The sequence below is a fragment of the Ctenopharyngodon idella genome, chromosome 7 (assembly GCF_019924925.1).
Source record: "Ctenopharyngodon idella isolate HZGC_01 chromosome 7, HZGC01, whole genome shotgun sequence".
NCBI classification, from domain to species: domain Eukaryota; kingdom Metazoa; phylum Chordata; class Actinopteri; order Cypriniformes; family Xenocyprididae; genus Ctenopharyngodon; species Ctenopharyngodon idella.
Genome location: NC_067226.1, coordinates 11,924,774 through 11,950,654, shown reverse-complemented (window position 1 = coordinate 11,950,654; position 25,881 = coordinate 11,924,774). Strand labels below are relative to the sequence as shown.

The 25,881-nt window shown below is 37.7% G+C and overlaps 1 protein-coding gene across 3 annotated transcripts in view; it reads right to left on the bottom strand.

Annotated features, from left to right (window-relative positions):
* The window catches only part of cep89 (centrosomal protein 89), an 88,929-nt gene extending 65,520 nt beyond the window's left edge, over positions 1 to 23,409 (bottom strand). For 2 of the 3 annotated variants that reach the window (XM_051900248.1, XM_051900250.1), the window contains exons 1-10: positions 23,175 to 23,409; positions 22,847 to 22,953; positions 22,470 to 22,625; positions 20,080 to 20,275; positions 19,290 to 19,365; positions 17,363 to 17,397; positions 16,419 to 16,476; positions 7,897 to 8,010; positions 6,814 to 7,002; positions 802 to 944 (exon numbers count right to left, since the gene is read on the bottom strand). In XM_051900248.1, the coding sequence (XP_051756208.1) occupies positions 802 to 944; positions 6,814 to 7,002; positions 7,897 to 8,010; positions 16,419 to 16,476; positions 17,363 to 17,397; positions 19,290 to 19,365; positions 20,080 to 20,275; positions 22,470 to 22,625; positions 22,847 to 22,953; positions 23,175 to 23,267 (1,167 nt within the window). In that variant the 5' untranslated portion in view covers positions 23,268 to 23,409. The remainder of the gene's footprint in view (positions 1 to 801; positions 945 to 6,813; positions 7,003 to 7,896; positions 8,011 to 16,418; positions 16,477 to 17,362; positions 17,398 to 19,289; positions 19,366 to 20,079; positions 20,276 to 22,469; positions 22,626 to 22,846; positions 22,954 to 23,174) is intronic. The other variant, XM_051900249.1, reaches the window with a different exon arrangement.
* Positions 23,410 to 25,881: the final 2,472 nt, after the last annotated feature.

The window sequence follows — 25,881 nt, the reverse complement described above, 5'->3', positions numbered from 1 at the left end:
ACTTTAATTTTAAATAAATGTTAATTTATAAGCAGACTTTTTTTATTCCTTTGTGCAGTGGCTCAGGAGATGAGTCTTTGAAAAAAGTTTAAAAAAAAAAATATATATATATAAAACCTAAGATTTTTTGAGGTAATGTAATCTTGTTAAAACAGATTTTATAAAATTGGTATCGAAAAAAGGTATAGTTCAGGAATCGGTATCGAAGTCAAGGTATCGGTATCGAAATTTTTTGAACAATACCCAGCCCTACTGTTACTTTTTGAAAAGTATAAAGTTTCAAAACTCATGTCACTTTTACATAAAATTTCCTTAGCTATTAAAATCACTATCATGTAGTTTTAAGTTATAAAACATCAGTGACAACATTGGTGCATCCGAAGAAAACATTGGTGCATCCGAAATCGTGTACTGAGCAGGTACTACATTTGAATTTGAACTTACTTCGCGACAGTTAAAAAAGTATGTTCTATATAGTATGAATGTGTGTAGTATGAATGTAATCCAGAAGGACTACATCCACCATGTTGTCATTATCATGTGATCAACCACCGTCTGTTGCGTCGCTTCACCTTCATTCATAAATCCCCACCTGTGGCATCACGGGATAGTAAAGTGTCCATCAAATGCGCACTTCAGAATCTCGCCGGAAGTAGTAGGTCATCTAGGGACTTTTCAACTACTGTTTTTCAAATACCATGTATTTGGTCATAATACTGTTTTTCACACGCTATATAATAGGGAAGTATTCAATTTCAGACACAGCACACTCTGAAAATGGTGTACAGTGAGCTATTTTACCTCGTCCTTGTTGAGTGGTCGGAATCTGGCCTGGTATCTGCTGAGCTCCACATTGAGACGGTGGACGGTCATCTTCAGCCCATCATTCTCATCCACCAGCTCCTGAGCCTGCTGCCTCAGACTCAGCAACTCAGAGTTCTCACCTACACACATACACACACAACTGCACATAGTTAGATCAGAGATGATTTATGCAAAACCCCACACTAAAACCGCAAAAGAACTTGGGCAAGAACCCCCACCCAGCCAGACATGTACATATTATGGGTGTTTCTTCAAATATGGACACTTTGGGTCCTCTGGAAATGTAGGTACATATATCATGGGAGAATTCTGTCAATATTTTTTTACCTGAACAGTTATGAACAAGTTTCATGTCCATCACATCTCAAATAACCATTCATTTTGTCTTTGAAATTATGTTTTAAAATTTTTTGGAACAGACGAGCAGACAAATCTGTCTTGCTTTAAGGCTAATTTCACTAGATAACAATTTTAGGTATCCTAAACCACAGTAATATTTCACTTTTTTTCACATATGTTCACAAGTGATATTTCTCTTGATTTTAGTTTGTTTTGTTTTCTGCACACATCATAAATGTATCTCATAAATCATCTCTTCACTGACAGTTATCTCCTTGGTAACCTGGTAGACTATTTTCTGTAAAAACGTAACTAGGTGATAAATTGTTGGTTGTGATGGGAATGATGCCACAGCTGAAGGACAGTTGTGTGAACAAACGTTGATAGAAATTATTCAAATGGTTTATGTTTATTTCACTCCTTCTTTAGATGATCATAGTTTTACAAATGTAACACATGGCAAACAGGAATGAATAAGCATCATCTGTGCGCCGCACCGGCTTCAAGTTCTCATGGAGGAGCTTCAGGAGCATAAAAGGAGGAGCAATGACAGTGAAGGATGAGAGAGGACCACGACTGGACTTTGCGTTGTGTTTTGTTTATGTGTGTATGGCAGTCGTCCGTTACAGGCTGTCGCTTTACTTTCATTTTGTGTTTGTTTATTTTATAATTAATGTGTGTTGAACGTTTGCCGGTTCCCACCTCCTTCTCCCCTGAACAACTAACCTCGCTACAATACGAAAAGGCATCCAAGGCTTCAATTTGAAAACTTTTAAAAGCCTTTATTCAAGCGGCTCTTTCATAATAGAAACATGAATTTTACAATAAATATAAATAGGCTGCACTCGTGTATAGCAGCAAAGAAGGCTATCCTAGGGATGCCATATTCATAATTACTTTTTTATATTTAATTTATAATAATTAATTATAACTCCGATATAAATAATTAATTTTAACTCAGTCTGAGACAAGGGTAAAATGAATGATAAAATACGAGTATAAAAGGCATTTCCAAAGAAAAAAAAAATGGCACAATGAATGCTGAAGCCATGCTAAAGAAGTGAAAGTTAAAGTCTGTTATATTTAATTAAAAAAAAAAAAAAAAAAAAATCAACCCCTGAGACATAAAACAGTTTAAAAGGTGCAATAAGTGATTTCTGAGAAACGCTGTTGAAAGTGGATTGGACCGAGCACCACAACACACCTGTAGCCAATCAGCAGTAGGGAGAAAGAGTGGGCAAGAGGGAGATCTGAAGAAAGACTGTAGAAAGAGAGATGGCTGAGAGGAATATCAGAGGAATATCACTGGAAAAAAGAAGGGTTATGATCAGGCAAGAGCTTTAGGATTCATGTTAATATTAGAAAAGCTTTCCAGTATAAGTGAGTAAGATTGGTTTTGCTATACCAAGATAAGCTGTTGTTGTAATGTTAGCTATAGTAACAGGACAGTTTTGAGTGTCATTGTTTGTCTGGAGCTGGTGTTCTGCTGGTGACTAACAACCAACTCTTGCTTGTATATACTCTTGTGTACTAATGTTCACTTTTTGTTCTTACTTGTAGTTTGTTCATCACCTTCACTTTATTTTTCACAAAGCATTATTTTGCTTCAGCTATGATAAAGAGACTTTCACTCTTGCATTACATGCATTTTGGGGGCGGAGCAATGAAGGGGGTGCGTTTGTTTGGATTAATTTCAAATATCAGCAGTGTTTCTCAGAAATTGCTTCTTGCACCTTTAATAAACACCCATATACTACATTTAGCTGCCACTTTAATAGCTACACCTGTACACCTGCTGTTTAATGCAAAGAACTAATCAGCCAATCATGGATCAGCAATCATAGCATGAAGACATTTGCTGTGTTCGAAATCACCCCTATACCCTCATTCACTATTCTCTACATTAGTCCACTAATATAGACCACTTGAAAGAATGAAAACGAGTGAGTGAATTCAGACACTGAGTGCCCTGGAAGGGCTGTTGCTTTTGCATAGTTTGTGCTTAGTTTAATAATCATTTGAAACTTAGCAAACTGGCAGCTCCAGTCGCAATGAAAAAAAATTATCTTGAGCTCTGTCATGAAAACTAGCATGTATAAACCTTAATTAAACAATTTAATAATCATGTAAAATGAATTTATACCTGAATGATATTACGCTGTAGCCACATTGGGAAGTAGATGGCTGGAAGATTCAGCTGCGGGCGCCATCTTCTGGTCAGACACGGGAATTCATTCGCGACTCTCACAGTGTATTATGGGTATTCTCTAGCCGTTGAGCGTACATCGGTTGTACACTCGTTATTGTGGTGCACTGTGGGATTGAATGAGTGCACTCGGTATTGTCCACTATGGTTTCGGACATCACTACAAATCGCTGTCCCCTCAAATAGTGCCCTATTTAAGGGTATAGGGGGCGATTTTAAACACAGCAATTGTTAAGAGTTTCAGTGTTTGTTCAAACCCAACAACACAGGGAAGAAATGTGACTATATCTATACTGATTGATTTTGACTGCGAAATGATTGTCTCTGATGGGGTGGATTGAGTATCTCAGAATCTGCTGACCTCCTTGGATTTTCATACACAACAGTTTCTAGACACTTTCACAAAAATAGGTGTGAAAATATGCCTGATTGTGCAGCTGACAAATCTGCAGCAAGTATGTAATGCTATCATGTCAGTGTGGACCATGAAAAAGTAAGGCTGTTTTGGGAGTCCTTTCTAGAACTAGAATGTTGTACATAAAGGGGCCACTGAATATGAAAAGAGCAAAAGCCAAAACACAAACTTTACCTTCATTAAAAATGGCTTGTTTGAGGTTATTTACAGCTCAGTTTACAGCTCAACAAAATGTACAATTTGAAACGCTGCTTGAAATAACTTGAAATGAAGTAGGCATTTGTTGAAGATTAGAGCTAATCTGCATTTGCATTGTAGATACACAGTAGGTTGCTTAAAGGGATAGTTCACCCAAAAATTAAAATTCTGTCATCATTTACTTCTCCTAATGCAATTCAAAAACCGTCATGATATTTTTTTTTCCCTTAAAAAATAAAATGTTTGAAGACTGTGTAAGTCACTCTTACTGTACAATGAATGGGGACTGGAACATTCAAGCTTCAAAAAGGACACAAAAGCACCATATACATTTCATAAAAGCAATAAACATCATTAAAATGGTCCATAAGACTTCAATATCCAAAGTCTTCTGAGATCATACAAAAACTGTGTGATTTTAGAGCCCTATTTAGAGACTTGCGTGGGACAGATTTTTTTTAAGTCCCGCTCCAGCAAAAAAATGTTACCTTCTCCCGCTCCCACCCACAACATTCATGTTTTGTCCCGCTCCCGTCCGCAAAAGCCCGCAGGTTCAGTACACAAAATTTCTATTAAATAGTTTCAAGATACATATTGCCTAGTCACAACCAGCATAAACGCTCCTGATAAATTATTTGTTATTAAAGCATCTACATTCACAAACCACTATTTTATTTAACCTTTATTTAACCATTTAGCCAGCATAGGCTACTGTATGGCATAAAGAGTGTAAAGAGCTCTCCCTTTATAATCACAAAAAAGCTGTCACTCATTTCAGTTAACCACCATCTCACAAAGTTCCGTTATAATCAACGAAGCTGTCTACGCTGCACATTGTGTCTACTTTGTTTGTTATAATGAGAGGATTTGCAAGCGTGCAGAATTCAGCACTAAACACAAAACTCCGGCATTTTTACCAGTGAGATCCTAACTTATACACCTCTGATTGGCCACTGAATTCAAGAAATCAATAGATATGTTTGGGATGGGCTACACTGCTCAATGCTCCAAAACATTTTGTAAATAGACACTCTCCAGAGCACCTATGATAAATTATACTGAAATGTTGCCAGAATATTCTTAAAAATTTTACCTCTTGTTCCTCAAAAGAGAGAAAGTCACATCAATTTGGAGCAACAAGTGGGTAAGTAAATGATGACAGAATTTTTATTTTTGCAGTAGCCCGACTGCAGAACACGAGATCCAGGGGGCAGAGATGGGTAGGTTTAGGGATATGTAAAGTGAGAGGAGTTGGGTCCAGATCCAGGGGGTAGAGATAGGTAGGTGTAGATCCAGGGGGCGGAGACGGGTAGGTTTAGGGCAGACCCGTGGGCCGCATCCGGCCCGTCAGGATTAAATTTGTGGCACGCGTCAAGCTAAATATAAATGTATTTTTATTATCATTTGCGTTCAAAATTAGCTTGAATATTACTTCAGTTTTTACGCGTACACCAGGGTAGGTGTACGCTGCACATGACACACATTTAGTCATCAGCTCAGAACTGGCATAGTGTACGAGCGCAGCACTTTTTTTTTTCTAACCGCAACGAACAATGTACGGCACTTTGCACGTGCGCTTTGAATAGTTTTTGCACTAATTCAGTTTGTCCACAAGGTGTCAGCACTGAAATGGGCCGTTGTTTCACTGTCTGAAAAGAAAGAGAAGACGGAATAAGAGCAACAACAACTCTGTAACCTCCCGTGGTGATGAGTGCTTGTGTTCGGGAATTAAAAGATAGGCCTGCCAGCTATTTTAAATGAGTACAAACACATTTTATCTGAACTTTTGAATCGAAAAGACGCAGAGACTGGACAAGAATGAATCTTTCTAGTGCGCATGTGTCAAACACATGTGTTCACGCACACTATCAAATGCATGAGACTGTGAAAAAAGTAACTTTTTTTTTTGCGTCATTTAATGCGGTTGACACTCCTGAAACTTTGCAGTGTGTAAGTGTCTGATGGTCCTCTTAGCTGCATGAAAAACAAAACTTTTATTCTTAATGTTATGAACAGAAAGTGAGAGCGCTCCAATTACAGATCTGTCCTCACTTCATTGAGCTCACTGAGAATCTTTTATTTATCGTGTTTACACTGTTGGTTATACTTAGAGGATTCGCGAGACAGTGACCAAAAAAAAAAAAAAAAAAAAGATTTTGGATTTTTCTGACCAAATTAAAAGGTAGGAGTAATTAATAATAATAATAATAACAATAATAATAATAATAACAATAATAATAATAACAATGAAACCTTTGTAAAGCGACCCTGAGTATAAATAGGCACTATAAAAAGCATTAAAAATGTGCAATGGAGTATAAAATGTTTTTTTATGCATTTTGGCATTTTTTTTTTTATACTCTGAGTATGAATGCATTTTTGCATTAAGAATACAGCAAGACAAACTATTAAAACTTATTTAAAAGGCATTTTTTTCATGTTCAGTGACACTTTAAATAGGGCAACCATTATAGGACTAGTAAGACTTAACTATAGATGATAAACTTGTAAATACCAAGTAAAACTATAAATATTGCCTTAACTAGGCCTAAATAAAAGTCTTACGATCCAAATTGTAATTTGTGGCCCTTTGCATTTTATGTGGATTAAATGCGGCCCTCTTGGCCTCCAAACTTGACTACCCCTGCTTTAGGGATATGTAAAGTGGGAGGGGTTGGATCTGGATCCAACCTCACACCCTCACATCTCACACCCTCACATCTCATGTTCTGCAGTGAGGACCATCTCCATTTTTAAGGGAACTATCCCTCTAATGATGGATAAGCCCCTGTGAGCGCAGTGGGATGTGTAGCAGCAAATGAGGAGGCACCTGTGGAGTTTCCTCTCTCTGTGTGAGAGTGGCAGAGCTCCTGCTGGAGATGCTCTATGTGCTGACTCTGTTGTAAACATCTCTTCTCCAGTGTCTCCTTCTCCTGAGCCAGAATTCGAGTCTGCTCCCTCAGCTCCTTTACAAGCGTTTGCTGCACCTCTATTGTACTGCGCAACACTTCACTGGCCTCTGCACCACACAGCCACACACAGCACACAGGGCAGGGCAAAACACGGCAAATCCACACACAGAATAGAAACCACAGAACAGAAATTCAAATACATTACATAAGAATATATGACAGACAAAAAGCAAAGTATAAAAACAAATGGATAACAAGACACAGCAATATAATGCAACACAGCACAATGTAACATCAACAACAACAGCACAAAATACAAAGACAGGAGAGAGGGAAGATTGACAGGACAGACATAAAGAAATGAAAATGTGACAGAAGAAATAAGGAATGAGAAGATAAGATTACGTGAAGATGAGACTGATTTTCTTTCTAAGATGGACTATATTAAAACCCTTTGATGCGCAAACAGTACAACATGTTTATGACCATCTGTTTAGTCCTAATACACATTCATGAGTCTGGCGCTGTATAGTCTGTCGAGATTACGCAATACATTCATTCCATTAGTCTAGCTGAGCTTAATGTCAGACAAATCACATTAGCACTGATTAAAATACACACACTAAGTGATCCTATATCTTCATGAAAATAAGCAGCATTAACAATAAATTAGAGACAGACAAGCTTAATATTATTAAATAACTTAATACAATTAATGAGATCTAGCTCATTATTTATTTCATTAGTCTTTTGTGTTCTAGTCTTTACCTAGAATTTTTCTGACAAGTCAAATCCAATGGGATGAGTCTGTTTCTAAGACTCACAGCCAGTAATACATTTAATCATTTATTAAACATTAATTTGAAGCAATAAGCCAATTCGGCCATGCGTTACAGTAACTTTACCATGATTAAGGAGATTTTAGCTGCAAAATTATTAATTAGAACATCAAAAGAGCTGGAAATGTCAGATGTCAAAGAGAAGAGTTCAAGCCCCCTTACCTGGACTGATGTCTCCCTCTTTCGCTCTCACTGGACTCGCCTTCATCCGCAAGGTCTTCCTTTTTAAAGAATTCAGTGATCTGTGAGATTGAGCACTCCAGTCATCATTAAGCTCTGACAAGAACAATAAAAAAAAAAAAAAAAAAAAAAAAAAGGAGGTGAGTAAATGAGTGATAAATTGATTGGATGAATAAATTAGTAATTGTACAAGAGAATTAGAGAGCAATTAAGTGAGTAATCATAAGTGAGTGAGTAAATGAGTAGTTCTTACAGTGAATGTGGCTAGACTATAAGCTAAATAAACAAATTCTATATTATACACTATCATTCAAAAGTTTGGGATCGATATGTTTTTGAAAGAAATCTCTTGCTCACTAAGGATGCATTTATTTAAGTAAAGGCCGTATAATTTAAAATAACTCTTTCTATTTTTATATTTTTTAAATATAATTTTTTCCTGTGATGGCAAAGTTGAATTTTCAGCATCATTTGTCAAGTCTTCAGTGTCACATGATTCTTCAGAAATCATTCTAATATATTGATTTGCTGCTCAAGAAAAATGTCTTATTATTATAAATATTACTGTCAATTTATACCATAATTTATATTTCAACTTTTGCACGGTAGTGTAAATTTTTTATTTTTGGGTCAAGGAATTCTTCAGCCTGTTCCACACATTAGTGCTTTTCACATTTAAAATAGTTAACCCTGGGTCATTCTAAACCCCAGGTGAATGGTTCTTGCTTCACGTTTCACATTGCTCATAATTTACCTGGGGTTAACAATTAAATTGTTGGTATTAATAAGCTGCCTATTCACACTGTACACTCCTAAACCCTGGGTTAACGTTCTTATTTGCATATTTGCGTTGTCAGTGTCATTGATTGGATGAATGCAGCACACAACCTGCTAATATAAAGACTCTAGCATTGCACGTCCTCATATTATACATTGCTGACTATACCCTCAAGTTTATACTGCCTTTTAATTGTTTAGGGACTATTAAAAGGTAAGAATGAAACTTATTAGTGAAGTTATTACTTCACTCTAATTGTTGCGTTTTCTGTCACGCAAAAAGTGGTTCATAACCCCGGATAAAACGCAGTGCTAAACCCGCTTCTAAATTATAAGTGTGAAATGCTCATCCTTTTAGAAGTGGGGTTTAGAACGACGATAACACAGAATTAAGCATGGTGTGAAAGCCGTACTGAGGTGAAAAAAAGTACACTTCCATAATGTACTTAAAGTGTTTCATTTTCGTGCACTAATTTTAAAGATTCTTCTTTAGTACTTCTTAAAATAATCTTAAAAACATCTAAGTGTACTCAACTGTGCGTACTAAAGTAGAATTTTTACTATATTAAGTACAAAATAGAGCCCTTTAAGTACATTATGGAAGTGTACTTCTTTTTCACCTAGGTATACTGTCTTTACTGGTAAATTACCGGTAAATGCCTTTTAAAGATCACACGTGAACTGGACCTTTTCAAAAATAGCATTTAATCAGTTTCTCCTTACCCAGGTGGATGAAAAAAAAGGTGCATCATTTACAGGTAATTTCCAATGATTGACATCATAGAGTTTACTAGTATTTTGGTACTGATGTATGAATGGAATCTTACCGGTAAAAATACAGAACACTTGTTTGAACAGCACATTTGTGCATTTACTGGAAAGGTCAATCTGGTCATTTTTTACAGTAATTTATCAGGTTTAATGCGTGAAAGGGGTTTATGAATCTCTCTTTAATAACTCAAAGCAATCTTAGCCAACTCCTTAGCCTATGTCCTAAAGACAGTGTTCTTCTTTTATTTGGCAATGTTTACTTTAACATCTCTTTGTACCATTAATCTTTCACATCAATTTGTCTGCCAAAAAACAAACAACTGGCAACCAAACTCATATTGTATCAGTTGCTTTTCCTTCATGCTTACTCTCATACCCTTCATTTGTCTGATTACCTCTGAATCTCACACAACATTCTGAATTCACTCAAACATGAAAAACTTACCCTCATGTAGCTCTAAACCTGTATTACTTTCTTTCATGGCGAAATTTTGAAGAATGTACAGGTCATTTTATGAATGCAATTGAAAGTAATACAGTCTAGAGCTTCCAAAAATGAAACTTCAAAAAGATACAAAAGCACCCTAAGGTATCAGAAAAGTGGTTCATCTGGGTTTGAGTACCATTTTCCAAGTCTTATAAAGTCATACAATATAACTCTGTGTGATGAACAGAACAAAATTTAAGTTGTTATTACCTAAAACTGTGACATTCAGCTCTCATTGACACATTCATTAGAGAATTTGTGATAGTCTGTAAATGAATCTTCAATAGTTCTGTTGAGTCAGAACTTCTCAATGATTTGCTTGATCTGGTTCACAAAACTGATCTGAACTGATTCATTCACAGATCAAACAGTTCCAGTTCACTCTGATCCAATTAAAATTGCATGGAAAAAAAAACATTCCATTCGGCGTTCCATTCCATTCATTTTCAATTTCATAAAGTAAAGTCACAAGAGTTTGGAACAACACAAGGGGATAGAAGTAAATGATGACCTTTTTTTATTATTACTATTTTTTCACTAACCAGGGACTTTTTCCACAATTACATCATGTCAAACATCCTTACCAACAACATTTTGCTTGACTCTCACAAGACTTAAAATTGGATATTGGATATTGTGACTCCTAGTGGAGCATTATCATCCTTGCTCTCCTTCTAATCTAGTTTAATTCTCCTTGATCTGTCTGTGCCTTCGGTCTCTAAAATTACAAACACAGACAAGACTTTGTCTGCGTTTCTGACATCTCAGCCCTAGATTAGACCTCAAGGTCATCCTAATCTCATCCTCCAGCAAAGTTCTTCCTTCACTGGAAGTCTCTGTTGCTGTTAAAGGTAATAAACCGTTGTCTGCTGGTGCATAAAAAGCTTGGCAGTTGTCCATTGATCACTTTGCAGCACCTGTCCAGACCTGCTGTTTCATGCTCTATTTCAGAGGGTAAATCCATCCTTCCTGCAATCCTCAAGGCTTGCAGGATTTGCTGGTTTGCTTGCATCTGCCACTTTTCGAGTGAAACTAAATGCTACCAATCTTATTATATCCATAGAATAAAAATATGGAATTTGCTAGTAATTTTATATATAAGCCACAATATATTTAAAAAATCCCATTATAACACATACATATTGTATACCATGTATTGTGAATATAACAAAACAGTAACATTAAAGGGTTAGTTCATCCAAAAATGAAATTTCTGTCATTAATTACTCACCCTCAAGTCATTTCAAACCCGTAAGACATTCATTCTTTGGAACACAAATTAAAGAAACACGCCACTATTTTTGAAAATAGGCTCATTTTCCAACTCCCCTAGAGTTAAACAGTTGAGTTTTACAGTTTTCGAATCCATTCAGCCGCTCTCCGGGTCTGGCGGTACCACTTTTAGCATAGCTTAGCATAGATCATTGAATCTGATTAGACCATTAGCATCTCGATCAAAAATGACCAAAGAGTTTCGATATTTTTCCTATTTAAAACTTGACTCTTCTGTAGTTACATCGTGTACTAAGACCGATGGAAAATGAAAAGCGATTTTCTAGGCCAATATGGCTAGGAACTATACTCTCATTCCGGCATAATAATCAAGGAACTTTGCTGCCTTACCATGGGTGCAGCAAGCGCAATGATATTACACAGCGCCTGAAAATAGGCTAACTTCCGTCACCATAACCAATGTGACCACCTGCTTGCACAGGGAGCGTGCCTTGCAACCATTGAGACATTTGTGAGAGAGACGATTCAGAAGATATTTACTTTGGTGCAGATCCTGAACCATATCTATTTGAACCGGAATACACTGAAGATGAGCTTTTGTAACATGAAAGGCAAGAAAGTGTGGCTGAACAGACTGGGGCAGAAGGAGGAGGAGAGCAGATTCGAACCGCTTCCTGAACTAACGTTAGTCAGGCCAAGCGAGGCTTCGGACGTCATCAATGAGATAATTTCTCGACACACGCTCCGAAGCCTCGGAACAGAACGTAACATCACTAGTATTTTGTACCACTAGTATTTTTTGAAACTGTAGATAAACAATACTGACAATTCCAAAAGTTTCTTTTAATCATGTAGAACTCTACAACAAAACTACTAACATTATATACTGTATAAGCCAAATGGTCGAGCAAACCTAGACCTCAGTGGTTGCATTTCACAGGTAGCTAACGACAACAGCAGTCCTTTTTCAATCTGGTTGTTCAAGCTAACTAAAAATAATAATGTTACACTTACAGCCATGGGTGATGATACACTTGGTCCTGTCTGTACTATCTATCCTTTAGATGCCGTACCGTGGTACGGGTAACACCGTCCATGTATTCCAAATAGTCATCTGGTTCGAAATGCTTTGAGCAAACACGCCGTTTCTTGATTGATTCTACCGGTGTTTTGAGATCTATTTTCAGAGCAGCCAGCCATTGATTCTTTCGTTCCTTGTTTTTCGATGGAATTCTATGAAACATGATGGTAGAGTACACCTTCGACTTACTATCACAGCCCTTTACAACGCACATAACCATGGCTAATCCCACACAGGTAAATCCAGCCACTACCCAATTTGCCGGCTGCAACTCTGCAACTACGCAAACTTAGTGCCGGTCACGTTGGAAGTTCTTCTTCTTCTTCTTCTTCTTTAGTTTTATGGCGGGTTACAGACCATCGTTAAAGGTGCATACGTTGGAAGTTACCTAGCTGGGGACTATTTTCAGGCACTGTGTAATATCATTGCGCCTGCTGCACCCATGGTACGGCAGCAAAGTTCCTTGATTATTACGCCGGAATGAGAGTATAGTTCCTAGCTACATCGGCCTAGAAAATCACAACTTTCCGTTTTCAGTCGGTCTTAGTACACGATGTAACTACAGAAGAGTCAAGTTTTAAAAAGGAAAAATATCAAAACTCTTTTGTCATTTTTTAGCGAGATGCTAACGGTCTAATCAGATTCAATGATCTATGCTAAGCTGCAGCTGAAAGTGCTACCGCCAGACTTGGAGATCGGCTGAATGGATTCGAAAACAGTAAAACTCAACTGTTTAACTCTAGGGGAGTTGGAAAATGAGCCTATTTTCAAAAATAGTGGAATGTTCCTTTAAGATATTTTATTTCTTTTTTTAATTTCTTCTCTTCCCCGTCAGTCTCCTACGCTGTTGACGTGGTACACACAGTGCAGCACTTCTGGGTTCTATGTCAGAACGCCGGCTCATTATTGGCTGGCTCCTGCATCAGCATCACACACATGCGTCTTGGTGCTCATGTGTACAGCATCGGCCAATACTGAGCCGGCGTTCTGACGCAGAATCCCGAAGCGCTACACTGTGTTTACTATGTCAACAGCATAGGAGAATGACAGGGAAGAGAAGAAATTGTTGAATAAAGTCATTATTTTTCTTTTGTTTTTGCGCACAAAAAGTATTCTCATCGCTTCATAACATTAAGGTTGAACTACTGTAGTCAAGTGGACTATTTTAACAATGTTTTTACTACCTTTCTGAGCCTTGAAATTCTAACGGGTTTGGAACGACATGAGGGTAAGTAATTAATGACAGAAATTTCCTTTTTGGGTGAACGAACTCTTTAACTACCACAAGTCAAGAGCCATTCATGCATTTTCCCACATCCAATACAGGTGCTGGTCATATAATTAGAATATCATCAAAAAGTTGATTTATTTCACTAATTCCATTCAAAAAGTGAAACTTGTATATTATATTCATTCATTACACACAGACTGATATATTTCAGATGTTTATTTCTTTTAATTTTGATGATTATAACTGACAACTAAGGAAAATCCCAAATTCAGCATCTCAGAAAATTAGAATATTACTTAAGACCAATACAAAGAAAGGATTTTTAGAAATCTTGGCCAACTGAAAAGTATGAACATGAAAAGTATGAGCATGTACAGCACTCAATACTTAGTTGGGGCTCCTTTTGCCTGAATTACTGCAGCAATGCGGCGTGGCATGGAGTCGATCAGTCTGTGGCACTGCTCAGGTGTTATAAGAGCCCAGGTTGCTCTGATAGTGGCCTTCAGCTCTTCTGCATTGTTGGGTCTGGCATATCGCATCTTCCTCTTCACAATACCCCACAGATTTTCTATGGGGTTAAGGTCAGGCGAGTTTGCTGGCCAATTAAGAACAGGGATACCATGGTCCTTAAACCAGGTACTGGTAGCTTTGGCACTGTGTGCAGGTGCCAAGTCCTGTTGGAAAATGAAATCTGCATCTCCATAAAGTTGGTCAGCAGCAGGAAGCATGAAGTGCTCTAAAACTTCCTGGTATACGGCTGAGTTGACCTTGGACCTCAGAAAACACAGTGGACCAACACCAGCAGATGACATGGCACCCCAAACCATCACTGACTGAGGAAACTTTACACTGGACCTCAAGCAAAGTGGATTGTGTGCCTCTCCTCTCTTCCTCCAGACTCTGGGACCCTGATTTCCAAAGGAAATGCAAAATTTACTTTCATCAGAGAACATAACTTTGGACCACTCAGCAGCAGTCCAGTCCTTTTTGTCTTTAGCCCAGGCGAGACGCTTCTGACGCTGTCTGTTGTTCAAGAGTGGCTTGACACAAGGAATGCGACAGCTGAAACCCATGTCTTGCATACGTCTGTGCGTGGTGGTTCTTGAAGCACTGACTCCAGCTGCAGTCCACTCTTTGTGAATCTCCCCCACATTTTTGAATGTGTTTTGTTTCACAATCCTCTCCAGGGTGCGGTTATCCCTATTGCTTGTACACTTTTTTCTACCACATCTTTTCCTTCCCTTCGCCTCTCTATTAATGTGCTTGGACACAGAGCTCTGTGAACAGCCAGCCTCTTTTGCAATGACCTTTTGTGTCTTGCCTTCCTTGTGCAAGGTGTCAATGGTCGTCTTTTGGACAACTGTCAAGTCAGCAGTCTTCCCCATGATTGTGTAGCCTACAGAACTAGACTGAGAGACCATTTAAAGGCCTTTGCAGGTGTTTTGAGTTAATTAGCTGATTAGAGTGTGGCACCAGGTGTCTTCAATATTGAACCTTTTCACAATATTCTAATTTTCTGAGATACTGAATTTGGGATTTTCCTTAGTTGTCAGTTATAATCATCAAAATTAAAAGAAATAAACATTTGAAATATATCGGTCTGTGTGTAATGAATGAATATAATATACAAGTTTCACTTTTTGAATGGAATTAGTGAAATAAATCAACTTTTTGATGATATTCTAATTATATGACCAGCACCTGTATATGCATACTTGCCTATATAGTATGCCAAAAGCAGGTCATCAAATGAGTAGGAAGTCTGATTACACAGTATTCATGAAACAGTAGGCAAACAAAAAATGACCTGTATCCACTGAGATCCTTAAGTGTGCAACTAGTGGACACTTTGTTGTTCATTAATGAATGCCACATGACATTAGAAGCTGTCAGATTCAAAAAGTTAAAAAAAATATATATATTAAAAAAAAATTGCCTGGGCCGCTCTTTTCTAGTCTAAGTGTTATAGGCACCAGGAAAGTTGTTCCACATGGTTAAATTATACTTCTTTAAAAATACTTGAGTAAATCATTTCTTTACTATTCAAGCATGAACGGATCAAAGAACAATGCCAACATGACAAAAATTTGTGCATACTACACACCTTCAGAATGTTCATCAGTTGCATTGTATGTTCTTTTTTTGGCCAAAAACAACAGTTCCAATTACCTTATTACAAAAAAACTAATTGACTGCTAAATGACCAATTTTGACATACCTTGTATTTGGCCGGTAATGCACAGTTAATATGTTTTACAGCTAATAATCCTGTTGCCAACACAGCATACAGCATACAGCATACTTATATTTAAATCTACTCCTAAACAACTAATAGCAACTTCCTTTAGTAATAACAACTTCTTTAGGAGTGGGTTTAAAAAAAAAACTCTTTACTGTCGCCACTGAGGACAATAGAAAGAATCAAAATTACTGCAGTGGAGGAAGAGGAGAAGCAGGGAATATATCAAGACAAATGTCGAGGTAATTCCAGTCTCTGTCCTCATAGTCATTATAGTTATAGCCTCATCTTTCTCATATCTCATTGCTGACAACAATAAGCCCATGAGAGAAGCTGAATGAGAAGACATTTGTTAAACTGGCAGAGGCATTACTACCTTTTTTATTATTATTACCTCTCACAAATGTATCAAACAGTAACTACCTAATTTGTCTCCAGTCTGCTGAAAGCTGTGCTTCAATAAATTTGACATTAATTCGATGTTTACAATGTCCTTAATTTGCTCTCTGTCAAAATGAAACAGAAATTATGCTTTTCTTTCAAAGCTTTGAGGATTCCTAAAAAGGGGACACATTTTACATGGACTGACAAAAAGATTTTGAAATGAGCACAGGTGACATTGCACATGTTTTGCTGTGGAGTTCAGCTGCTGTGATGGATAATGTATGGCAGAGAGGGGAAGTACCTGGAGATGCCATGCTCCCACGAGAGCCCGATCTCGGTTGTCGTAGCAATGATGGCTGCTATGGAGACAGAGGGAAGTTCTTACTGATTAAAGGGTTCTTACTGCAGAATATCAAAGACCAAAGAATGAAACAGACTGAAAGCAGACTGAATTACTAAGTATATACAATAGTGAAAAGTGCAGTGTGCTTGCTCATTAGAGGCAGTTAAACTCTACTAATGAGCAATTTTCCACATTAAGAGTTGAGATTAGAGACCTTCTGGTAAAGGTCTCCAAGCACCTACAGGAATGGTAGCATTCTGATCTGACAACATGGAGTTATAAGTATAGTAAGGGGCTGGTCAGTGTGTGCGTGTGCGTACGTGTGTCTGCATATTAACCGAGCACAGGTTCACATGGCCTAATTGGGGTGTATGTGTGTATGTGAATGGATGAATTAGCTGTCAGATCAGAGAGCCACTTACTGAATAGTGAATCAGAATAGTTGTGATAGTCTCTTGTGTCAGAAATGGCTGAGATTATTAATAAACTCTCTCAGTTTATTAATAATCTCAGCCATTTCTGGTCTTTTTAGCTATTTCTACATTCATGTTCATGTTCACCTTCCCCTTCCCATCCACTCTAAACACATTCCCACTTTCTCTCTCATCCTGTCTGATTCTCATTCACACTCCTTCACTGATAACAACCTCTGTCTTGGTGTTTCTAAAGGTGCCTTTAACCTCTCCCTTTATGCCAGTGTGATTTTTCCCCTCTGTCTTTAGAGAATTTGTTGAGCCCTCGGGCAGAATGACCTTTAGTCCAAAGTAAGACCGCTCTAGGCTTCAACATAATTGACATTTCTACAGCAGCTTTAGAAAATTAGCTTTTAAACCTGAATTAACTTAATTAAAATAATGACTTCAGCTTTTCATTATGGCTGATCTGATGAAAGGTTCTCTTACCGTTTCAGCTGCTTCTTCCTGCACCACAATTTCCTCTAAAATACAAAATTTTATTAATTATAGCGATCAAGCTGCAAAATTATCATGGCTCTCAAAGTCAATGAAGTCACTGAAGTTTAATAAGAGTAAGATGTGAAATGTTAATTTTATTTATTTGCAGTATATTTTTATAATATTTAGTATATATTTAGTATATAGAGTATCTCACAGAAGTGAGTACACCACTCACATTTTTGTAAATATTTTATTATATCTTTTCATGTGACAACACTGAAGAAATGACACTTTGCTACAATGTAAAGTAGTGAGTGTACAGCTTGTATAACAGTGTAAATTTGCTGTCCCCTCAAAATAACTCAACACACAGCCATTAATGTCTAAACCGCTGGCCACAAAAGTGAGTACACCCCTAAGAGAAAATAGACAAATTGGGCCCAATTAGCCATTTTCTCTTCCCGGTGTCATTTGACTCGTTAGTGTTACAAGGTCTCAGGTGTGAATGGGGAGCAGGTGTGTTAAATTTGGTGTTATCGCTCTCACTCTCTCATACTGGTCACTGGAAGTTCAACATGGCACCTCATGGCAAAGAACTCTCTGAGGATCTGAAAAAAAGAATTGTTGCTCTACATAAAGATGGCATAGGCTATAAGAAGATTGCCAAGACCCTGAAACTGAGCTGCAGCACGGTGGCCAAGACCATACAGCGGTTTAACAGGACAGGTTCCACTCAGAACAGGCCTCACCATGGTCGACCAAAGAAGTTGAGTGCACGTGCTCAGCGTCATATCCAGAGGTTGTGTTTGGGAAATAGATGTATGAGTGCTGCCTGCATTGCTGCAGAGGTTGAAGGGGTGGGGGGTCAGCCTGTCTGTGCTCAGACCATACGCCGCACACTGCATCAAATTGGTCTGCATGGCTGTCGTCCCAGAAGGAAGCCTCTTCTAAAGATGATGCACAAGAAAACCCGCAAAAAGTTTGCTGAAGACAAGCAGACTAAGGAACCATGTCCTGTGGTCTGATGAGACCAAGATAAACTTATTTGGTTCAGATGGTGTCAAGCATGTGTGGCAGCAACCAGGTGAGGAGTACAAAGACAAGTGTGTCTTGCCTACAGTCAAGCATGGTGGTGGGAGTGTCATGGTCTGGGGCTGCGTGAGTGCTGCCGGCACTGGGGAGCTACAGTTCATTAAGGGAACCATGAATGCCAACATGTACTGTGACATACTGAAGCAGAGCATGATCCCCTCCCTTCGGAGACTGGGCTGCAGGGCAGTATTTCAACATGATAACTACCCCAAACACACCTCCAAGATGACCACTGCCTTGCTAAAGAAGCTGAGGGTACCTAAACCCTATTGAGCATCTGTGGGGCATCCTCAAAGGGAAGGTGGAGGAGCACAAGGTCTCTAACATCCACCAGCTCCGTGATGTCATCATGGAGGAGTGGAAGAGGACTCCAGTGGCAACCTGTGAAGCTCTGGTGAACTCCATGCCCAAGAGGGTTAAGGCAGTGCTGGAAAATAATGGTGGCCACACAAAATATTGACACTTTGGGCCCAGTTTGGACATTTTCACTTAGGGGTGTACTTACTTTTGTGGCCAGCGGTTTAGACATTAATGGCTGTGTGTTGAGTTATTTTGAGAAGACAGCAAATTTACACTGTTATACAAGCTGTACACTCACTACTTTACATTGTAGCAAAGTGTCATTTCTTCAGTGTTGTCACATGAAAAGATATAATAAAATATTTACAAAAATGTGAGTGGTGTACTCACTTCTGTGAGATACTGTATATATATATATATATATATATATATATATAGAGAGAGAGAGAGAGAGAGAGAAAACATTTAAAATAAATGAAGCCTTGCTATAAGAGACTATATATACACTTTTTTTATGAAAACAATCTTTGTTTTTCCAAACCTTCAGTCTGTAGGGGGGACACAATATCGAATGCAGAGTCTTCTGTGTCTTCGTCAACGTCTGAATTGGTCTCGTCCTGAAAGAGAGATTCATTCAGTCAGTCAATTTTATAAATATTATATGATCAACATAAATGCTGCTATAAGCAGTGCTTAAACATCAACAAGCTATATATATATATTGAATCACATTTTAATTCATCTCTCTTTATGATCTCAGACTAGATTTTGATTTAGAGCAGGATTTGAAAAAATCAGCAGCTCCACCTCATGGTGAATATCAGTAAATGAATCAAATGTATAACAGGCCAAAGCACTTCCACATACAGACCCAATCAAACAAACAAAAGCAGCTTTTCCACCGTCAGGCCGAACGGTTCTCATTGCGCAATTATTCCATTCCGTGCCGATCCGGGCCAGCTGGTAGGGCTACGGTTTCATTTTCCACTGTGATAACGGCCACTCTTTGGAATGTAATACAAAAGTGACAGTCGTTGCCGTATGGAGGATGATCAGATATTTCTTTTAATTTTATTATTAATTTGTGTTTACGTCGCTCAAATAGAGCGCTTAGCCAGCTACAGAGAAACTGGTGGCCAGGCAACAGACAAGTGACGAATCCTGAGTGGCGACATTAGACAACCGTGCCAAGAATTCAGGGCCAAGAATGGTTTGTAATCATGCCGTGCTGTAACAGGCTCAAGTGGAAACACAACCGGAACCGTTCCTTACCATTCTAAGAACCGTCCGGCCCGATGGTGGAAAAGCGGCTAAACAGACACAGACTGTACCTTCCTGTGTTTTAATGGAACGGCGTAAGCAACATTTATGTCATCAGCTCTGCTCTGCCTCTCAAGGGACTGATACACATGATCTTCATCTCTCTCTAGTCCCTCCAACTCATCACTATCATCACCTTCACCATCATCAGTATGTCTTGGGGAAGGCACAGGGGGTCTTTCTGTCACTGAATATGGCCATCTGTCCCTAAAGTGAGAGAGCAAATACATTTTCATGCATCTAGCTTAAAGGGTTCACCCAAAAATTTTAATTCTGTCATTAATTACTCACCTTCGTGTCATTCCACACCTGTAATACATTGTTCATCTTCGGAACACAATTTACAATATTTTTGATGAAATCCTAGAAGTATATGGCTCGTCCATAGACAGTAATTTAACCACCACTTTCAAGGTCCAGAAAGTGATTCAACAGTGATTCAACCTCAATGTTATGAAGTGACGAGAATACTTTTTGTGCGCAAAAACAAAACAAAAACAATGACTTTATTCAACAATATGTTCTCTTCTGTGTCATTCTTATACGCTGTTTACGTTCAGAGCTTCCAGGTTCTACGTCAGAACACAGGCTCAGTATTGGCAGAGGCTGTTCACGTGAGCAGCACGATGCATTCGTGTGATGCTGATGCAGGAGCCGGTCGACTTTTTTAACAATGTCTTTAGTACCTTTCTGGACCTTGAAAGTGGTGGTTAAATTGCTGTCTATGGACGAGGCATATACCTCCTGAATTTCATCAAAAATATCCTAAATTGTGTTCTGAATGTGAACGAAGGTCTTACCAGTTTGGAACGACATGAGGGTGAGTAATTAATGACAGAATTTTCATTTTTGGGTAAACTAACCTTTTAAGAAATCACAGTCCACATATTTAAATTGCATAAAATTTGATGACAAGCTTTTGCTGCTTAAACCAGTATCTGTAACACATCCTATCACACAGTGCAATCAGACCAAAGACTAAATTTGTAAGTAAACTGCTTTCCACCCTGCTGAACCAATAATGTCTATGCACTTGCAATCAATGCAGCCTGCTGTGTTACCCTGATTAGAAGTCATTCTGTTGTATTATTAATGATGATTGTCCTTTCAGACTTATTAAAAGGATTAGTTCCCCCAAAAATGAAACTCATCCTCATGTCATCAACAATGTGTGAAATTCTTTCTTCCATGGAACACAAAAGGACAAATTACAGAAAACTATACTAGTCGCTTTCAAACTTCAAACAGAAGTGTCATAAAAGTGGTCCATATGACTTGTGCACTATATTCCAAGTTTTGTCATAGCTTTGTGTGAAAGGCAGACTGAAATTTAACTGACCAATTCATTGGATAGATCTGTCTATTTCTCTCATAAACTCATGAATGTGCCAAGGAGAGAATAACAAGTGAATAACAACTTAAATTTTGGTCTTTTCTTCACAAAAAGCTATCATATGGCTTCAGAAGTCTTGGAATATAGAACACAAGTCATTTCTTGTAACAATATGTTTATGTTGTTTTTTTTATGGAATATTATTTATTATAAATTATTTATCCATGCACATCATTTTTTTTTTTAATTCAAGTGCCCTCATATTCTTTAATCAAAATAACTCCCTCATGCAGCACCATCTCTTTTCTGATGACTTGTTTGCTGGCTCGTGGGTAGAACAACCTGTCACTCATGAGATCACAGCAATTGCACCACAACCATCCAACCATCCAATCAATTCCTGACGGACAAAATCAAGTTTTGTCATACATTTTTTTCTTGTTCGAGAAGCAATTTCACTCTGATATACATAATGTCACAATAGGGAAGAAAAGACTATCAATTATTTTTTTTTTCTTTAATTCTGTTCATAACTAGTTACATAAAAATGTATATTGGCCTAATTTGATACCAAAAAAGTAAGACTGGATGTCCCTTGACTAACTGCTAGTGGGTCATACTAGATCTTAAGGCACTGTGTTAACATAATGGCTATGTTTATGCAACTCGCCCCAGGATGATATTAAAAAAAAAAGATTCCATGGAAGAAAGTAAACCATTTAGAATGACTTGAGGGTCAGTAAAAATGCACAAAATTTTTATTTTTAGGTGAACTATTTCTCTAAGTAAAAGAGGGCAAACTGGGTTCATGAGAAAACTGCAGGGGTTTCGTGAACTTTAAATAAAAGCAATCAAAATAAAACAATAAAAAATATGAAATATTTTGTTAACCTGCATGTCATGTGATCATTAACTGGCATCAGAAAACCGTGACCATGCAGATGTGTTGTTAATTTATTGGAATATTAACTTTCAAATCTCCTGCTGACAAATTTTTTTTTAGCAATGCCTGATTTATGAAATGAATGAATCAATGAAAATCGATGAAACTTTGTGTACTAATATTACCTGGTATAAAGTGCTGTGGCAGCATAGGGCTCAAAGCCAGTTTGGCTGTCTGCACGTGAACAATCACTCTCAGAGTAAGATCTTTGGCGTGGAGGAGGAATGGCAACAGTACGGCCCGTCAGGGAGGAAGACAATATGGCAGCTGCCAAGGCAGACCTGTGACAGTTATCAGAGAGATTACAAAGTTTACATATTTAAAAAAGTGTAAAGATATTGGAAAATATATACCTGAAACAGGTATGTTCTATAAAAACATTATGGCTAATGATGATTGAATTAAAGGACCCTCAAGAACATATATGCATTAAGAGATGTGTAAAATGATGGAGGGGAACCAAAGAGATATGAATGGATTGGGATATGGTATGTGGGTATACCTGGGTCTCTCTGGAGAGGGGTTGGGGCTTCGTGGGGGAGGAGTGCGGGGAACCGCAGGTCTGGGGGCAATGGTGGCAGCAGGGATCAAGCCATGAGCTATATTCCGCTAAACAACCACACAACAGCAAACGAGATTACACATTTTACTACACAACTACATCACAGGACACGCATGTTAAAGTAACCCAGTACCACTGGTAAGAAAATAATTAAATAAGTTCTGAATTAATGTAACTATTTATAGGTTGCTTAGTAAGACGGCCTTTTAGCAGCTAAATTGGCTAGCCACAAAATGTAACAGTTTTATTTAAGCAATAGAAGACTTACAAATTCTCTCTTCTCTTTTCTCCTGAAGCTGAAGTTGAATTTAGATGACATAGTCCTCAGCAAACTTCCTCGTTTCGGTGAGAGATGTGACATTAAGATTTATGAAAACCGCGGTCAGGACTGAGCTTTTCAGCACTATAACCCCGATAGCTATGTAAAAGTAGGTAAGTTATGTTTTATAGTTCATAACTTTAAAGGTTACTTATTATATACAACGATTATTTTTCATCGAAATCATACTCAACTTCACGTAACTAGACGCTTTCCCTGAAAAACCTTGAAATATAACAAGTCCTCCTATTGGTTCGAGCGTGCTCGCTTAACAAATCAGCGTTGCTTTTTATTCCTCTTAGCAACGGCGTTGTGCCACGTTTGAGTGCGGCAGTTCTCCAGCAGAGGGAAGTCTCGACCACTCAACTGTGAAGTCTGCACGTGGGTGTTTGAGAAAAAATAATAGAGGATTTATATTAGTTATCATTGCATTATTGACTTTTCTGTTGTCTATGGGCAGTTTTAAATAGCTTTAAGTAAAGATTGAAATGTGTAATGTTTCGTTTTGTCGTTCAACCAGGATTTATGTCCTCAGAATCTATAATTAAACTTTAAGTCTATTTGAAAATATGAAGAACTATTTAAAGACGTAATAATCTTTCACCTTGTTGCCCAAAAATATCTGAAAATTTCTAATATTGAACCCCACACATATGTGAAAAGTATAGGTATAGTTCTATATAGTACAGTTCTCTATGAGGGTGCAATGGAGTTAAAGGCCACAGTTTAAAGTATTTTCACCAAAAACACTATAGTTCTTTTCAACTGCTTACACACAAAATCCTTGTCACAAAATTGCTGAAACCTGACACTCAAACACCAGAACCACACACCAAATCTGCAAAACCATACACTAATTCTCGGCCTTCGACTCGGTTTCAATTTCATAGAACACTTTTTGCAAAACACAACACACAATTCTCCATGTAACACACAAAAATCTAACAGGAAGTATCTTGATTTCCTTTTTCAAACACAACCATTGTTTCTGTCCAACTACACATGGTTGATGTGTTTCTTTTCTTCCATAGCCTACTGTGTAATACTGTATTCACAACCACAAACGCTTACAGTAAAAAAAAAAAAAATAGTTTGGTTTCAATTTTGCTTTGGTGTTTACCGTGAATTTTTCAAAATCTCTTTGCCAATTACTTTCAATCTTGTACAGAAAAGTACATAGGAGCTCATGAAAGAAGAGTTTTAGGTTTTGAATAACTGTGTATTTGAAATATCCCAAAATAGAATATTAAGGCAAATGTGTCTGCAGCGTAAGACAAATGTTTGCTTTTAAGATGTGTTTGTGATGATTTTAATGCAGTGCTTCATTTTGCAAGAGATGTCAGGCATTTTGCGTGTGCAATTCTTGGATTTGTGTGTAAAGTTTTGAAAAAAAAAAAAAAAGAGGCAAAGTTTTGAAAATGTAAGCAGTTGAAAAAAAAACTGTAAATGCAACAAAACCACTACATCACTTTCCTAAACATCTATCGTTTTGCAGGGGATTTTGTGAAATACCATAACCTAAAATTGTAGCTCTAAGATGAACACCATTCATCAACCAACAGCAGAATGTTATGTTATAGCTAAAATGCTGTAAGTGTGTTCCACAATTTTTCCATCCTTTTTTTTTTTTTTTTTACTTTATTACTCCATATTATACTACTACTACAACTATTATTATTATTTCTATTATTATTTATCTTGCATAAATCCACGGAACATGCGCTGAAAGTAGTAAAGAGGTCAGTATCGCTGTCACATCTAGAGGTTTACCAGTTTTTAATCCTATTGTGTGCTATCTGTGGAGTCAGCCCTGCTGGAGTGAAACCTTCTATACTTAGTATCTAATCTTCAAATGACACAGTATTGACACAAATACATTCACTAAATAAAGTCTGCATAATGACAGAAAACTGTTCCACATCCAGTTTTCATTTAAAGAAACAATCTAAGTTGTCATTACAAATATTTTCGGTGTACTAGTATTAATTTCATTACGCATGTGTTAACTCCAAACAGCTCCATTTGTAAGTGGGTTAAATGTATGCTCCCTGTGTTTTTACAAGACTGCTGAAGAGAAGAAAGTGAGTGAGTCATACTGTTAGAAATCACTCTGGTGGAAAGTGTTCCCGTTAAAAGCAGACCCCTGGGATATGTAAATGATTCCAGTAAAACTCCAGTTTTTGAATAAAAGCAATTGTTGAATAAGTCCTGAGTCAGTGTATTTCTGAGTCATATTTTAATGTTCTTCAGCTGTAGAAGATGCAGAGACATCTTCTCTATCTCTATCTTTCTCTTACACACACACACTTAACCACCGTGACATCACTGCTGGCGTTGGTAAGCAATCTCTCTAATAACCTAACTAAAGCCACACCATAAAATTCCTCAGTCTGTGAGTGATTTAAAATCCATTAGTCCACCACACTATTTTCACTGGCTAGATTCACATGCGCAGAGCACAACACGAATGATGCTTTTCCTCTAATTAATACAAAGAGAGGAACAGAGTATGAATCTCTTTCGGTTTTACTGGGGTTCCTCAGAGTTAGAGAGGTCAGTCGAACATTATATTATGGTATTACTGCAGTTTACTCTCTAATGGTGAAATAACTCCGTTCTTGCTTTGCCTTTACATTGAGTTTCACATGAGTCGCAG